Source organism: Carassius gibelio, chromosome B11 (assembly GCF_023724105.1).
Source record: "Carassius gibelio isolate Cgi1373 ecotype wild population from Czech Republic chromosome B11, carGib1.2-hapl.c, whole genome shotgun sequence".
Classification (NCBI taxonomy): Eukaryota; Metazoa; Chordata; class Actinopteri; order Cypriniformes; family Cyprinidae; genus Carassius; species Carassius gibelio.
This window is the reverse complement of record NC_068406.1, coordinates 7,416,524-7,435,409: the sequence shown is the minus strand read 5'-3', so window position 1 is coordinate 7,435,409 and position 18,886 is coordinate 7,416,524. Positions and strand designations below refer to the sequence as shown.

At 36.9% G+C, this 18,886-nt stretch overlaps 1 protein-coding gene across 2 annotated transcripts in view; it reads left to right on the top strand.

Moving 5' to 3' along the window:
- fhit (fragile histidine triad diadenosine triphosphatase) overlaps positions 1 to 18,886 on the top strand; it is a 281,381-nt gene that overhangs the window by 102,280 nt on the left and 160,215 nt on the right. For both annotated transcript variants that reach the window (XM_052569249.1, XM_052569250.1), the window contains one exon: positions 286 to 406. In XM_052569249.1, coding sequence (XP_052425209.1) covers positions 292 to 406 — 115 coding nt within the window. In that variant the 5' untranslated portion in view covers positions 286 to 291. The remainder of the gene's footprint in view (positions 1 to 285; positions 407 to 18,886) is intronic.

Genomic DNA, 18,886 nt, shown 5'->3' with positions numbered 1-18,886 from the left:
TTCAAAAACATTATGGTGTTTTTGATTATAGTATTTGTTAAGACATCTTAAATATACATTTATAATGTATATCATTATCATATAAAACCTTATATGATAATAATAATAAAATATTTAAATCTCTTAATATATTAGATAATTTGAAACAACATTTTGAGGTTTTAAATACATATAACTAAGTACATATGTATATGCATAAGTAAATATTAATAAGTATTTTCCTTGTCTATTGTGGACACTCTTATTTGTCATTGCCGGTTAAAGCTGTGTCTCTGTCTCTCACAGGAATTGATGTCCACCATGGCCACGTTTCGCTTCGGGCAGCACATGGTGAAGTCCTCGGCTGTGTTTGTGAAGACGGAGTTGTCATTCGCACTAGTCAACCGGAAGCCGGTCGTGCCTGGCCGTATCCTTTTCAGGTTTACCGTAGCGACTGGGGTATTACACTGAGGTGAAGCGAGAGCAGGTATGATTTTCAGTCTGTCTGTGTTTTCTGTGGAACTCTGAAGAGCAGCGCTGTCGCTCCCTGCTGTTGCCCAGCAACAGTTTGCTCTCTGTTAAGTTTGGCCTGACCTTCGCGTTAGGGACGGATTTATTTTTAGAAGTAGTTATGGCTGATAAATGCACATAATCCTATAAAAATATGTGTTTGTTGTTTCAGATGTAATGATAGCGATATAAAAGCATTAAAAGCAATTAATCATGCCCCTGGTAAATGGTTAGCACCTACATATACCCCCCCCCCTTCCCCAGCAAATATTTATAAATGGAACTAATTGCAATGATTAAATGGCATATTATGTTATTGATTTAATTAAACATTTTCCAGTCATTTGACAGCCTAAGTTAAAGATCTAGATATCCAGTTTGCCGACATTTGCTTTGTTTTGTGCCCTTCTTTAAATGTAGCAGGCACAAACTGTGCTCCTTTCACAAACTGACTCGGCTGCATGCGCCACAAAAAGCCAAATGCCGTGAATCATCATCAGATGCTCCATAATACATTCTCTTCTTTTTACGCTTTGCTTCAAAAAGAAAGCAGATACTTCTTTGTCTATTAATCTTAGCGCTCAACGTGCAAATGCAAACACGCATACATTTGCATGATTTCCACTGCTGATTTGTTTGAATAATGTCCTCATTCGAATAGCAATAAGTCCTTGGCTTTGCGGCAAAAGATCTTCAAGTGCTGCTCTGTCTTATGTAAGCCTCTATGTTTAGATTAGCTTGTGATGGAAAGCCATTTTTCACAGCATTATAGGCCACTGCAGAACAATCCTAAAACCCTGCGCGAGGCAGCAGTGTTTGGAAGGCATAAGCCATGCATTAGCATTATTTAATTGTTACTCGCACAGTCCGAGTGGCGTGAAACATTACAATACTGTCAGGAAGTAGCAACAGCAGAAGTGCTGTGTATAGGAGAGTCATGTACTGTATAAGAGGCCTATAGAGTCATGTTTGTCAGTGTATTAGTGTTATCATCCGTTTCTTTATCAGCAATATTCCCATAGACTCCAATCTAGTGTTACGCTTCAATAAGACTCTGTGGTTTCATATTCTATATTTAATGCGGTGACATTCAAACATTTCAGTTGTGACTTAAAGTATATTCCAGGTACTATATACTATCTTAGTCAACCGAATATGTGGCGTAATGCTGATTTACCACAAGAATTATGCATGTAAATATATGTAAATGGAAGTCATTTTTGCACATCCCTAATTTTCTTAAAATGATTGATGTATGAATGTGTTATGGTGAGGCAGTTACAATGGGAGCCAATGGGGCCAGTTTTTGAAGGATTTAAAAAAACACAAATGTGAAGCTTATAAAAGCATTTTTTTAATAACATCCAAGGCAAGATAATCCACAGAGATGATGGATAGACACACACCTATACGAACGTAAAACCGGACGAAGAAGAAAACTCCTAGAACTAAGGAGTGAGTTTAAATAAGCAGACAGGTGATGACACACAGGTGATGGGAATTAACTAATGAGTGCTTATGAATCAATGAACTGAACTAGGGCACAGAAAGACTTGACTTAGACCAGATGATGACACAGAGTGGAAAACAACAGAGAGAGTTCAGAACTGTTACAGATAGTAAGTGACACACACTGGGCCTCATTTATCAATCTAACATAGAAACAAGCTGAGATTGATTTATTTAGTTAGTAAGTTCATTTTAATTTTTATGTTTATTTTAAGGAAAAAATTTGTTTTCCTATGCTAGTTTTCATTAGCAATTGGGCTGGTTTTGTTTAGAAGACCTGGCGACCCTTGGGTTGTTTTGCCAAGTGTATGGTGTAAATTCAGATATGGGTTATAGTCAACAATCTGGGATTGGGAATGAAGACGTGCAGTGTAAATGCTGTAAAGCTGAATGTGTTGAGGAAGTGTCTCGGTGTGTCTGAGCTGTTTCCTGAGCTCTCTGGATCTTTCAGTGGCCTAGCAGGGTTTGTCTCGTATCAAAGCTGTTCACTTTCTACATGTATCAGTTCAGAAGAGTTTGGAGAGGTAGACAGCGCTTGGCAAAGATCTTAAAGCTCCCCTGCAGCTCTTGAACATCAGTATCACACCTGAAACACAGTGAGGGGGCGAGCGGGCTTTATGTGGGGAGCGGGTCCCTGGGGCAACGCTGCTGAATCCCAGCGGCTTTAGCTGGTGTGATTTAAGTTAGTCCACATCTCAACACATCGCCACATGACAGGGCTCTGTTCCTCTATACACACGTATTTTTTCCGCAAGCTTTCTGTATTGTTTCATCATGAGTAGAGTTTGAAAAGGGGGCGGGGATTGTTCTTACATCTGGCATATCACTGACCAAACCTACACAGAATCAGATTTATCTGCTCGTAAAGTTGATTAAAACAAATTAAACCATGATTGAACTACTGGTCGTTTTACATGTCAATCAGACGGCATCCTTCTGTCTAAGTGAGCGGTTCTTGGACAAAATAAGACTTAATTGTTGTGTGAGGCCAACTGCAGTGTAATCAGTATTCACATTTTTTGAGATACTGAATTTTTAATGTCATAAACATCAGAATTAAAACAAGTAACTCTAGAAATATTTTCAGTTTGTGTGCAATGAACAGCGCTGTATTTCGGCATGCTGTCTACAAGACTATCAGCACCAGTGTTTGTTTGTTTGGTTGTTTGAAGTTACCTATCACTTTAATGCAAATTTAATGCGGTGAGCAAAAGGCGCCAGCATTAAGCACTTGACCAGCGCAGCTAAATGATCCAGTGTGGTTTTTGTTGCCTTGAAGAAGAGGGACAGGCCTGTGAAATGTTCCATTAGCTCCTTAATAGTGTTTATTTAAGCTCTTGGCAGATGCTGGAACCTCCTAATGAGCCTCTGGGTAAATTAACAAGATGAATAGACAGTTATTGACAATGGAATCAAACTTGACTGCACAGCTTCCACAAATACCTGCATGGATTGTGTGAGTTGTGACTGTCTGAAGACCCCGGCGTCTGCTGACATCATGGCATCATGGATTTTATTTGTTTTGTTTGTTGTCAAGGTTTAAATAGCATCTTGAGTTCACAAGATAGTCTAGAACCGCTCTAATCTAGAGCTGGACGATAGAACACACTCCTGAAACACTGGTGTCTCATATTTAAGAGCAGTCAGTGCAATTTAGAATTTAGAATATTCCGATGTAATGCCCTTTTTTGTGTGTGTGTGTTTTAATTACACTTTTAGTTTTCTCAGTAACTGTAATGGATTACAGTTAAATTTATTTTGTAATTATGTTGCGCAACACAATTACATGTAACTACAGTAGTTACCCCCACCACTGCCTATTTCTATTGTAATATATTTTATATTCCTGTGCTGGCGAAGCAGAATTTTCAACATCTTTACTCCAGTCTGGTTCCAGACTTCTGAATGGCCTAGTTTAAGTATTGATTTGATATCTGTTATTATTTGATGCTGAACAATAATTCCAACAAAGGGGATTAGCTTCACTATTTCATCTCAAACATAAAATGACTGTGAAAGCGCCTCTAACTCTAAAACGAATAAAGTATTAAAGGGTAACAGTCATCAAATCAATTGCTTAATGAACTATAAGCCAGGCAAGCCGGTCTTAATGGGCTTGCTGACACACTGGTGGATTTCACTTTTAATCAAAGGTAAAGACCACTCTCTAGGTAATTCGCTGATTGCGGTTTTGTTGATCTTATAGAGCATTTATCGCTTTTTTTAGTCGTTCCCTGCATTTTTCAGTCATTATGTATGTATTATGCTAATATTGCCTTGTGTATTTGTCCCAGCTGATGTCTCAGTGAAAAAGAGTGCTCTATCCCTCATTATCCAGCATGCTCAATCTCCTCACCTGCCAAATAATGTTGCTTTATGTAAATATTTGCTGAACATGTGAACATAAACATCAACGTAAAGTGGATTAGTATGATAATGACAAATGTGCCTCCTCAGCTGAAATCCACTGTCAGCGCTAGGCTATATGAGTGTGTGGCTTTATGGTGGTGGTGTACTGTAGGACAGAATGGGGTTCACAGAATTATTATTGTAATTGTTATTATTATTATTAATAAACATTATCAATATTTTTTTATATGTATGTTCCTTATAATTATTTTTTCATAAACAATTAATCAAGCAAAAAAAAAAGTTATTGTTGTTATTATTATTATTATTAGTAGTAGTATTTGGATAAGTTTTATTATAAAACGTTATAAAAAATAAACATTATTATTAAATATTTATCTAAATATATTTTCAAACTAAATTGAATAATTTTAGTTTTTTTTAATCACAATTAAACAAGGAAATAATCTATTTCAAAACCAGTTTTTATTAGGAATAATAATAATAATAATAATAATAATAATAATAATAATAATTAGTAGTAGTAGTAGTATTACTGCTACTAGAAAATGTTTGGTTACAAAATAAGTGGAATATATATTATTATTAAGAAACCTCAGAAATACATGTAGTTTGTAAATTTTTAAATGCTTGATTGTTTTTCATTTTTTCTATATATATATATATATATATATATATATATATATATATATATATTTTTTTTTTAACACCAAACAATAATGTGTTTAGATCCAAGTTACTCTTGTGAATAAAACATTGGGTAAGGGTTGTAAATCATGTATTTCCATAAATGAGCATTGTTCAGAGTTGTGCAGAGTGCTGTCTGTTCAAGTACGTCTTCGCTGTGACTTTGTAGACCCTCTTGGCTATATCGGTTTCATTTTCCTGGAACACATACCGATCCATTAGATAAATAGCTGCATCTCTTACAAAGAGCATCTGTATGTTGAACGATGCTATCAGAGCTGATAAAGCGGCCCATCTTCTGAGCGCTGCTGTAAAATATTAATTATTCTGAACAAGAGTTTGTTCACTGGCAGATGTGAAGGTCGAGCTCGCATCTAATGGCGTTTCGTATTATACATTCCACCGCAGGTTTGCAAACCACATTATTGGAATAAAATGAACCGGCTATGAATTCTGAGAAACTTTATGAAGCAGAACACTCACAAGTCACATCACTTGATTAATCGTCTCTGTGCTGAATGAATTAGGCTACCACAATGCTCTGAAGAGAAGATGGCAACAGATCCGCTAATCCTATTAAAATTCATAATTAGCAATACTCTCGCCATTTTCCCAAGGTAGTAAATGAAAGTGATAATGAATAAAATAAATAGAAGATTTGAAAGCGATGCTAGAACAATACGAGGCATTATCGTGAGATCTGCAGTCATGCTGAGGGATTAAGGCTTTGTTGCAATGCTCCTCGGGCTGTAGATGTAGCCCGTGGGGTACTGAAGCCCGTTCGGTTTTCAATGACGTGCTTTTGTTTCCTGTGTGTTTACGAGAGATCAACTCTAAATGTGCAAACAGGCATCGGAGATGAGCGATGACGTAGCCGTTCCCCGCTCTCGACGGCACACGGCGTTGACGCCCAGTCATGACATGCGGCGAAGGTTTGATTTCTTTTCTCACCTTCTTCTTCTGTGGAGGCATGTTCCATCTGTTTCGCTTCCTGCCAGCCAGGACGTTTTCTTTCAGCTCCGTTTGAAAAGCACACTTCCCTCATGGCACATTCTGAGTGTTATTTCGCGTGTTTTCTACATCTTTCGGCATTCAGTTATTTCGACCGTAAATCCTTCCTCTGAGATCCGATCTGCTGCTGAATAAAGTGTGTGTGAGACCATGTTAAACTAACTCCTGTGTGTATGAATTCCACCTACATGTGTTGTACCGCTCCAATCATCTGTGATGGATCGCTCGGCCTCTGCTCTGAATAACTGTCCGTTTCATTTTCTTTTGAATCTATGTGTTTGTGTTGAAGCTCCGCATGCCATACGGGCCCATGATCAAACTCTCCAGCCGTCCGCTCTGATGATGGGCCGGTATAAGACAGACCCTCGGGCTAGATCCGCTCCTCTCTCTCGGTTTGCTTCGACCAGATGCTCGTCTGCTGCATGGATCGCTTGTGTTTCTGCTCCGGCAAGCAGGGAGGGAAACCAGGTCATTGAGTATTCAGAGCCGAGAAATCAACCTTTTCATCTTTAGTGTTTATGTCCAAGGAAGAATCCACAGCAAGTGGGAGGGCAGTGCTGCTAGCAAACCCCGCCGGGCCTCAGCACGACCCACTCAAAGTATCCTGTCGGAGGGGAAGGGCAGGCCCGGTCAAGGCCATCACTGCTGGAGATGGAGAAAGCGAAGTAAGATGGAGATCTTCCAAGCAGATCAGTCTCGGACCGCAGTGCCAAGGTTGCTTGTCCTCGTGTTTGATTTCATTCCAAGTGTATTATGTTAAACATATCCGTCTTTTTAAGGGAGATCACGTTCAGTAAGCCAAGGATTACTCATGTAGTACTTACAGTTAGTTTGCTTAGATCACTAACCCTGAGAATTAAACTTCCCATATTAGTTTTACATTTTGTTTCACATACACGGAGGGTGTCTCAAACGACGCAGCTTCCCAGGACAAGTGATCCAATTTGTATTTTTGTATTTTGGACAAAAAGTAATAAAGAAATCTTATATAATATAATATAATATAATATAATATAATATAATATAATATAATATAATATAATATAATATAATATAATATCAACATAACATGAAAAAATTGGGTCCAGGTTTTTTTTTCCAACAAGAATTCAAAAGCTGATCAAAAGTGCAGATCAAATAAATGCAGTCTTAGTGACTATAAAAGAGTAAAAAAAACACATAACATAATATTAGAACGTGACATAACGTGACACAGCGCAACGTAACTCAACATAACACAACCTAACAGAACATTATCAAAATATTACTTTACATTATATTTAATACCTTCTTTTTCTTTATGGCTTTTGCGGATACATCATGAAATATACTATAGTATGAATATATTTATTTATTTATTTATTAATTGTTTTGCTTCAATTAATGGATCATACAGTTTCAAAAGGATCTCGAAGCTTCAATGATGTCTCAAATAGTGCCTGTGAAAACAAAGGCTTTCTCAGAAATCAGTCTCTTTGAATCTGAGTGTGTGCACAAAGGCAGAAAAAAACGGAATAATTTCTCTGATTTACATTCTTTTTCCGTCTTAAGTCTGAATATTTTAAGAAGCAGCAGCACATATCCAATTAAAAGTTTGTATTCATAGTGGTTTTCTTTTTGAGCTTCTTTGAAGATTTTTCTATATACATGCCTGTGTTCCTGCATGTGTGTTTGTGTGTGTATGAAAGTTTCCTCGCTAAATAATTCTCTGTGCTGTATTTCCTTGTCTTTCATGTATTCTCTCTCAGTAAATGTTATTTGGTATGTTGTCTTATCTCCTATTAGGGCCAGAGACTATAGTCTCAATTCCTGCTTTCATCAAGTAAAACATTATATTTATATATATATATATATATATATATATATGTATGTATACATGGAGGCTTTTGTTTCACAAGATTCAGACTTTGACTGTTTGCTTAAATGAAGAAAAAATGACCCCTTCCCCCCCATTTTTTTTTTTTTAAAGTCCAAAAAAAAAAAAAAATTTAAATGAACTGCTATTTGGTTTATTTATATTTTAGGTTTTCTTTACAAATCTTCTGAGGCCTTTTTCTTTTTCATATCAATAATATCCATGTATTTTTTAATTGCCATCGAGTTGAATTGAAGGATATTTGAAAGACAGTTGTAGCTTTTATAGAGGAGAAATAAAGGAGAACAAAACAACATTAGCTTTTTCCCCCTGCTTGTTTAGATTTTACCAAAGGACATTGTGTCTGGGAGACAGCCAGCAGTCTACACTCACTATAAAATGTGTGTGTGTGTGTGTGTGTGTGTGTGCGTTTGTGTTTGCTTGCCCGCCTTCCTCTCTGGCCATGTTTGTCTTTGTTTACTGCTCTGTTGGACCTTGGAGAGAACAGAAAAACTACAATTCTCCCGTGATTCTAGTGCTGGCCTGCTTTTTAGAGTTGAGGCTCTGTTTGGTAATTGAAAGGTCTCCACTGTCTGTTCTGTCCAGATGTCCAGCGTGTCTGTGGTCTTACCCACAATGCAACAGTAAGAAAAATCTCATCCTAATAAGATCACTCTTCCAACATCTACAACCCAAGTGTATGTGCAATTACAATGCTGACCTCATGCGACGCACGCTTCATCCGTCTGTCGTTTTTTTGTAATTGTGAGGTTTTCTGCTTCTTAACCTTTTGATCGCGTTGATTGTAGATATCGTGTAATACAGAGAAGACACTTTTGGCTGTTGGCAAGTCTTTTGTGTTTCACAGCTTATTCTGGTCAAGCTCTGCCCACTCTGAGAGGAAGAGGCTGTGTTGGCTTTCAGGAGAGTGTATATCTACATCTGAAATGGAAGATTACAATAATAGACTGACATTGAAAAACAACAATGATCACACGCATGCATGCACGCACACACACACACACACACGTTTGTTTTTGTGAAAAGTGGGGACATCCCACAGGCGTAATGGTTTTTATATTGTAGAAACTGTATATTCTATCGCCCTTCACCAACCCTACCCCTACCCCTAACCCTCACAGGAAACTTTGTGCATTTTTACTTTCTCAAAAAAACTCATTCTGTATGATTTATAAGTGTTTTGAAAAATGGGGAAATGGGTCATAAGTCACCCTCTCCTTGTAATACCTGTGTCATACCCATGTCATTATACAGAGTTGTTTCCTGATATGTCACAAAAACATGCCCACACACACACACACACACACACACACACACAAATCAGTCACCACAAGCAGTTGTCCAGGAAATACTGAGAAAACTTTGGAAGTTGTGTGTTGATGATGTGAACAGAATTAAAGTAATACGTGTGTGTTTAGGGTACTTTAATATAACAGGGTTTGTTCCATAGTAAAAGGGGTATGCATTTATTTGTTTGTTATTTTATTAATAATTATCAACTTTATCGTAGAAAAGAGTATTGAATATCTAGTTCCATAAGCACTCTCAGAAGAAAAAGGTACCAAAACTGTGACCGTAGCCTTTCATAATGTACTAATATTGCATATTACTATAAAGATGTACCTTTTAGTTTTGGTACAGTACCATAGGGCACCACCCCAGTGACAGCTTTGTGCCTGAATGTGTCCTCTGAATATCTTGCCACAAACCTTTGTTAAATCCAGTGATTTCTGTGGTCTGTGCTCAGAAGCACTCATTGCATCAGGCCAGTACATAACAAACACAAGTTTGTGATAAAACCACGTGCACCCTCACTCCTGTAGTGGCAGCCATAGTAAAATAGACCATTTTTACATACAATATCACCAGTCTTGCCATCTGAGACCGCATGCCGTTCACATCAAGAAGCCAACATTTCATTACTGTGAAATATTGCTGATAAAATTATAGACCTCTCAGCCTTTCAGCACACACTTGCACATTACACGACCTTTGTAGCAACAAACACCTTATTACAGGTCTCTGCAAGGTTTTTGTGTTTTTTTTTTTTTTTTTCGAGCCGTGAAATTAACTTAGGGGCTGCTTACTTGCAAATATTTGACCTCGTCTGACAGTGAGTGATTACTGATAGCACAGGCATCGGCGGTGTACCAGCGCACCATTAGCATGTCATTACGCATAATTACTCCACGTGGCAGAGGGGAAGTGAACTGAGCTGTGCATTTAAGCAGAAAGAGCTTGTGTAATGACACACAGTCCTGTCAGTTAGTCTCTGTTTCAGGAGTGCTGGTGGGCCCATCTGTGGTTACACTGGTTGTGTTTTGACTCTGTTTGTGGTGTTAGCTTTGTTAGTGGGTTTAAGAATGTCTCTCTGTGTGTGTGTGTGTGTGTGTGTGTGTGCTCTTGTTTTTGTGACATATCAGGACACAACTCTGTATAATGACACAGGTATTACAAGGAGAAGGTGACTTATGAGGACATAACCCATGTCCCCATTTTTCAAAACGCTTATAAATCATACAGAATGAGTTTTTTTGAGAAAGTAAAAATGCACAAAGTTTCATGTGAGGGTTAGGGGTAGGGTTGGTGAAGGGCGATAGAACATACAGTTTGTACAGTATTAAAACCATTACGCCTATGGGATGAACACACTTTTCACAAAAACTAACTTGTGTGTGTGTATACCTGGTATTCCATGTTATGGGGACCAAATGTCCCCACAAAGATAGTAGTTAATCTATCCTACAAGAATAATAATATAGTTTTCCAAAAAGAACATATTTCAAATGTTGAATCTTATGCTGTTCCAGATTTTTGTGATTTATACCATTATGTCTTTGATGCATTTTGTGATCAATTTTAATATAGGACAACTTGTTTGTCGATAGAAAATAATTATATTAATGACTACTTGGCAGTACAATAATACAATATTAGTCAATGTTTGTTGTTTGTGTATTTATGCAACAGTTCTGTCTGGTCTTCGAATCTCATTGGTTGAGAGGCGTGCAAACAGATCTCCAAGCGTTTCACCGTTTGTTTCACTCCGCTTGCAATATTTCTCACAGCTTGTGTCATGGCGGACACCCAAATCCACTATGATTTTATAAATAATACGGTTTTTGCCACAGAATGTAGTTTCAAGAGTCGTTTAGGTGAGATTGTACTTGTTAAGACTTCAAATATGCAATTTGTTATTAAATACAGTATAATATCTAACTTACTTCAATGTGTTTGGAGATGTGAGCTCCGTTCACCATTCATGAACCCTCACGTCTACGAGTGTGACATTGTGTTTATACAACAGTTCGACAGCACGAGTGTGTAAATACATAATAAAAATGAACAATGTAGTGTTTTTAAAAGCCCTCTTCTGTGTGTACTATTTACATCTGCCACAGATTAACAGTTGAACAGCCGAGCCCAACACTTTGTTATTAATTCCAAAACGTCACATTAAAACTAGTAATTGAGTAACATTGAGTTTCTTAATTAAAAGTGTATTGTATATATTCAAAATTGTGTATTTAGAGTATTATGAGAGAGAGAATAACGGAGCGATCATGATTACCTGCCTCTGATATAGCATTCTTTCATTCAGACTTAATATAATATATAAGCAATATAATTTGTTCAATTTGTATAATTTTGCGCTTCCAAAATTTTGTTAATTGGATTTTTTTTTACAGTGTTTATAGATTTTATTTTGATAAGAAACTACAGAAGTACATTTTATAGTACATTGTGAGTTTTGAGGCCATGCATTGAATGTTTTACACAATGTTAACCTATACATGTAGTTACCATTGTGTCAATGAATGAGGACCAAGTAGAAGCACACATTATGACTCGCATCAAAGTGTAAAAAGCTTGTTGTGCCCAAATATGGCTGTCACAATACAGAGATCTATATGTGCTGGTCAATCTCTAGGTATTGTGGGTGGTTAGTTGTAGTTGTCAGGTCTGGGTAACTAATACAGTATGTAGAAAGAAAGGGGGGGAAATCAATAATTATTCAGCTTTTTCTCGGCTGAATGACAGCTCGTAGCAGTGAGAGTGGTGTCAAACAAAGGACTGTTTGATCCTGATTTAAAGGCTGCGTTTGTGACGCTCGGTTTCAAGGATGTTCTACCATCTGTTGTGAAAAGTGATTTTTTCCCCCCTTCCCCAGTTCTTGGCTTTATTCAAAGCTTTGTGCTGTGTGGTGTAGTCAGTGGGTTTTTGGCCTGCTCCCAATGGGAAAACATTAGGTGGAATTACTTTTATCACCGTGTCAGATGAAAGCCAACCATTATTATCATCATTATTATTATTATTATTATTATTAATAAAGAGTTCCCTCTGATCTGGATACAGTATATTTAATCACTGCATTCATACAGAAACTACAAATATATATTTGTGACATCAGGCAGGTATTAGTTTTCTATCATCCAGTATGAATTAAAGCTTGGAATCAGGAGCAGCCATTGTTCGATTGCATAGAGAGTAAAATAACGATACCTGATTTAAGAATTATTCAATTTTAGTGCTGTGCCTTTGTGATGGCCGTATGTGACTTTTGTGCCCTAGAGAGACCAGCAATTTGTTTTGAAAATGGACTGGAGTGAAAGAACACCTCCATAAAAGAGACCATAATCTCAGTAGATCACCAGCATGAGCATCAGTATGCCTTTCCACCATTTCATGGGTCATTTCATATTTTAGGATTATTTTTATCCGCCTCCTCCAACAATATCCAGTGTTAATTCGATATGCAAAGACATTTCTGGAAATGTCTCTGCCGTTCACTTGGAAACAATGTTAGAAAGCACATATGTGATAAGATTAGTCGGCACATTTAGAACTGCAGCATAATAACTGCTCCTCTGAAAATTCTTGGCACATAGTGAGTGATCCAACGTGCTTCAAATTATTACCCGATTCATCATTTCTATAGAAAATCATGCACTCTTCATATATTTATAAGGGTTAGGGTGAATCTATAGTATACCATCTACTGTGTATATATAGTATACCGCTCACCCTCACTGAATGCAAAAGTGTTCAACAGTAATTGAAGCTACACCTCTATATTTATAAAAGTTATTTACACATTAGACGTCGTATAGGATGTTACCAGCATGGCTATTCTTTTGAAGGTTTCATAGCATATGGAAGTATGAGCAAATCTGTATTTCTTAGGAAGACAGGAGGGTGGAAAGAACATCTTGCTTTCTCTCATCGCCTCTCCATCTCATGTGAACATCTGGACTCGTCCGTCTTCATTTGAAGTTCCACATTATCTGTCGAAACGTGCCTTTCCATGCACATGGACTTCTCCATATGTCAGATTTTGTGAGACCAATGTAAATATCGAGGCTATTTTTGAAAGTCTATTTTAAAAGCATTTTTTAGTTTTAGGGCAACAATTTGGCCTATTATGCCTGATTCACAGGAGTTAAGTTAGCATTGGCTAGAATTGTGGCTAGAATTGTATTAAAAAATATGTTTGTATACTTTTTCTATTGATCATATCATCATCATCATCATCAAATGGAGATCAAATTATCAAAAAAAAAAAAAAAAACTATATATATATATATATATATATATATATATATATATATATATATGTATATATATATATATATATATATGTATATATATATATATATATATATGTATATATATATATATATATATATGTATATATATATATGTATATATATATGTATATATATATATATATATATATATATATATATATATATGTATATATATATATATATATATATATGTATATATGTATATATATATATATATATGTATATATATATATATATATATATATATATATATATATATATATATATATATATATATATATATATATATATGTGAAACAAGAAAACATGCTGTACAGCCTCAGTTAAAAGTGTGGTATATTGAGCTAGTCTGCTCTGAACCATACTGGAGTGTGTTTCCTGTACAACTACACTGAACAAAATTATAAACGTTTTTATATTTTTTTGTTTTTGCCCCCATTGTTCATGAGCTGAACTCCTAAGACTTTTTTCTATGTACACAAAAGGCCTATTTCTTTCAAATATCATTCACAAATCTGTCTAAATCTGTGTTATTGAGCACTTCTCCTTTGCCGAGATAATCCATCCACCTCACAGGTGTGGTGTATCAAGATGCTGATTAGACAGTATGATTATTGCATTGATGTGCCTTAGACTGGCCGCATTAAAAGGCGACTAAAAGGTTCTAATGAAGGTTTTACTGATTAATTAATTACAGAATTTACTTTTTTGGCTGAACTATCCCTCTTACCTGTCCTTCCAAGTTACTTACTCAAGACTTGAGGCAGCAAGTGATTGCTTTCAAGAACAGCAACAATACTGTTTCAAAAGATATTCATCAACTATGTAAAAAAATGGTTACTGAATTCATTAAATGCAATTGCATTAAGTGGGCAACTTAAATGTTTTTCTCACCAATGGAGCCTCAGACAATGGACATTCTTTTCTTTTCATCCAGCTCTACTGATTGACTTATATAACCAGATCTCAGATATAGACATGTGACGCTGAATTCAATCTCTAAATACAATTAGGAGATTTCAGCAGATTTGTGTTGTAAGCACGTCTTGTCCACTGATTACATGCAAAATATTGCTACATGTCACAAGTAGATTTTGTGAAAGCCTAGCACATGTACAATGGCTAGTATTTGGAAGCTTAAATGGATAGTCCATCCAAATGTAAAAATTCTGTTATTGTTTATGCACCCTCGTGTTTATCCAAACCGGTATGATTTACTAGAATATAAAAGCAGACACACAGGCAGATGGTTAGATTGGTACTGTTACATTTACATGTAGTCATTTAGCAGATGCTTTTATCCAAAACAACTTGATGAACGGAATGGAACTCCAATAAATGGAATAATCCAAAGATCAATGAGAATGGTATAATAGGAATTATTCAGTGACCAAATATGAAACAAATCAAAGCTATCATTACAAGCATTTCGGCATGTCTTTACATCAAATGGATTTCAAAGTCAAAAGAGAGATAAAATCCAGTCAAGTGAGTTCAAACTTTTGACTGCTATTATAGATAAACATTCAAGGACAGACTGAGTAATTAGTTGTATGTGATAAATAAACAGAGAACTAATCAAGAATAATGAAGGGAAGTTAATTAACATGTTATGCAAATGTTGTTAACCACACAACCAAACTGAAGTTCTTTCAGTTGGACCACGTCACTCTGAGAAGTTTGGTTGTGTTTTGGCGAGTTCATGTTTGGCAGCGGGCTCATCGCACTGCGCCTACACACCACATGCTACCGCTCCCGTCACAAACTCACACACGGCCCAAATCAGCCCACTCTCAGCACCAAAAACAAGAAACTCCTCGCTAGTTAGGATGGTGTTGGAAAGCTACTTTGAAACATTATCTTATAATTTAAAGTAATTCAACTACAGTGAAGCTACCCTAGCTACAGGTGAATGTGATTTCACCAAGTGCAAAATTAATGTTCCTGGATCAACATCCAGTAAAAATCAACATGCAACCAAGAGCTGGGTGCTTCCACACCCTTGTTATTAAACTATCATTTCCCTCAGATTTTTGGTATAAATTATAGGTTAGGGTTAGTTAGGTTTAGGGGTAGGGGTAGGGTTAGGTCTATGTTTCTGGACAATAATGTTGATCCAGGAACATGTCTTACTTGGCAACCCTTATTGAACAATTGTAGGTTACTAAAGTAGCAGTTTGGTACAGAAATTCAAAAGTTTGTGGCTAAATATATATAATCTGCAGTACATATACACACAAGTAATATTTTTTTTTAATGCATTTGATTTAGTTACAAACAGATAACTCAAATGGCAGAAAGTTACATCCTATTTGTTTTCTTTATTTAACAAAAGCCCAATGAGTGTACACAAATAAAAGCAGACCTTTATACAGTGATGCATTATTAATAAGACCATTAGTGTTTAAAGTTGATTCTACTGGTAGAAGGAGACAGTTGTAGTGCTCGCGCGCGCACACACACACACACACACACACACATCAGTTCCAGCATTGCGAACTTGACAGCACAGTTGGTCCTTTATCAAAATAAAATAGAGTGAACCAAACATCAGCCCACCTGCCTCTGTGTCACCGATGGAACTAAAGTACAGCGCCTATAATTTACATAATAAATAATAGTTTAGCATTCAGGAATTTTACATTTCAAATATGGCAATTTTAAGGAATCTTTGGGTTTGTGCCGAATAAGAGAGGTAGGATACATGAGCACAAAGCTCCATTTCACAAACAGTGGAGTAGACATGCCTTTAAAGTATACTCAGTCTGTGAGCGACACATTCAGAGTCAGTACATGGTCACTGTCTAGGGGGCTTTGTTTTCAAATGCGCAACTCACAGCGTTCACTGTTCTTCTGCTGGTGGCCAGTTATCAAACAGCGTTGCATTGCTGTGGGTGCCACCTTCTGGATTGGGGCGAATTGCTTGTATTCGATGTAATGCCTTGTGCACCGAACCGAGATGTCCGTACTTTACCTCGACGGTTCGGTATGAATAAATTTATCATTTCACCCCTACTCCTCCATGTTGTCCTCCATTTTTTTACTCCTCCCACAAATTTGCCCAATTTTGACCAAAATCTGATCAGATGATCCTAGGACCAAGACGCAAAGAAATTATATTTTGATATTCACTACCATTCCCGAGAAGTATCTCTCGGAAGTTCACCATGCCTGTGCTTGTTGATTTATGCTAGTTATCTTAGCATGCTAACCAATGCGTTCTAATGAAACTCTCCAGCTATAAGGTTAACCATAAGCTAAGTTTTTTGACATCATTCTCACACCTTAACCACTCTTCTGCAGCTTGTTGAGTGTGTCTCAAATGAGTGGCATTTTCGACTAAGCCACTGCCCCTAGACTTTTCATGTCATGGGTTCGAATCCAGTGTGGTTAATTTTGCTTTTGTTCCATATGTGTTCGTATTGAATCAGAAACATGTTTTTGGTCATTCTCATCTGAACAGTCGATTTTGAACTTCTGTACATCTGAACCTATCTCTCTATTTTTTATTTATTTATGTTTTTTTTTTTTTCTATTTCTGTAATTTCCCACACCCCGGAGAGACATCTTTTTGCAATCCTGCAATCCTATTAATATAATCCTAAAGACTTGCACTGTCCACGAGTCTACAATTTTTTTTACAGTATAAGTTTAGTCAGAGGCTCTTGAGTTGAGTACCAAGTTTTGGCAAGTTAATGACACGTAGGGGTACAGGGGATACGCATTTTATTTGAGCAGAATTTATTCATAAGGACAGTATCTTACTCCATGTTTGTCATGAGTGTGAATAGGTGTGGATGTTGGGAAAAGGAAAAGATTCAAAGTAAGAGACAAAGCACGAGCAGCGTGATGGGAAGCATGACGGGGAGAGGTGTTGTGGTTTTAAAGAGGTTATGGCTGCGGTTAATCAGGAGCTGTTGGTGTAATATGTGCCCGCTGTGAGGGTCGTCTGTGGGGGGTGAACTCCTCTGATTGCCCCTCTTTCATTAGGCTGTCAGAACCCACCAGAGGACCACAAACACACGGCTCCACCTCGACCACAAAGGTCAAACGCTCGCACACATGCACATATACACACAGTCATTCATCTCCTCGTGCACATGGGGTCCGACAGCTCCTCCCGGTCCATCAATAGCTGTCGTCAGCTCAAGTTTATTTTGTCTCGAAACTTGTCAACCTTTTTGAGTTCGTTTGTCCTTCTCGGTTGTTCTGGCTGTATCTGTTGAGACAAATCGATCGCTCTTTTACCTCACGCTTGTCACTCATACAGGCCTTGAGTGACTTTTGTCTAATGCAAGACCCTTCTGAACTACCCGAGTGAGAAAATAATGTCCATTAGATGAAGACTGAAGACACCTCTCCTCGGAGATGCAATGCTATCAGGCTCAGTTTCCTGTGTAATAGCTTCATGTAGTTTTCTTTAATTTTGTATACCATTTAAAAGTTTGGGGTTGGTAAGATATATTTATATTTTAAAATGTTTTTGAAAGAAGTCTTGTATACTCTTTTAATACTAAATTAATAGGCTGTGTTTTTTTATTTGTGATATGTTTTCAGTATTTTATTTGAAATTATGATATTTAATCATGTTTAGTGAGTCTCATTTCAAAGCTTTGCATGTTAAATAAGACAAAAATATTTAAAATGAATAAAATTTCTTTAATCCATTTAATCATAACTTCATTATAATGTTGCTGTTGTTGTTTTTCAAAGCGACGCAAAAGTCCTTTTATCAATTTGTTGTGGTTAAAAAAAATGAACAGAAAATGCAGACCAGAGAAACAGCATAAATACTTAGGCCACGTCCACACGGAGACGGAGCTTACCTCAATCCGATCTTTTTTTTTTCTCGTCTCACGAAATATCCGCGTCCACACAAAACCGCAAAATGATGTAGTATACATGCCAGACCAGTATGTGGCGCTGTAATTCTGCCATAGAGATACACTAAAAACAAAGAAGAAGACTTGGACTATGCTCATAAACCTTGCACGTGGTACACAAACGAACATGGAACAATACATTTATTAATCTGTCTTAATGTTAGTTAATAAAAATACAATCGTTCAGTGTTTGTTCATGTTTTTGTTGCTGTTACGTGACGTAGAGGTGTCTGACTAGTGGGAGACGTAGGCTGATGACGTCATAATTTCTGAAAATATACGGATTAGCCGTCCAGACGAAAACGCAAAGACAGCGTTTTCAAATTTATCCACTCTGGGACCCGGTTTCAAAAAATAGCGGTTTCACCTTACGAAAACACTGGCTCCGTGTGGACGAAACGCCTATCCGATAAAACATTTGTGCGTATTCACAGAAACGCATCTCCGTGTGGACGGGGCCTTAATTGCGCAAA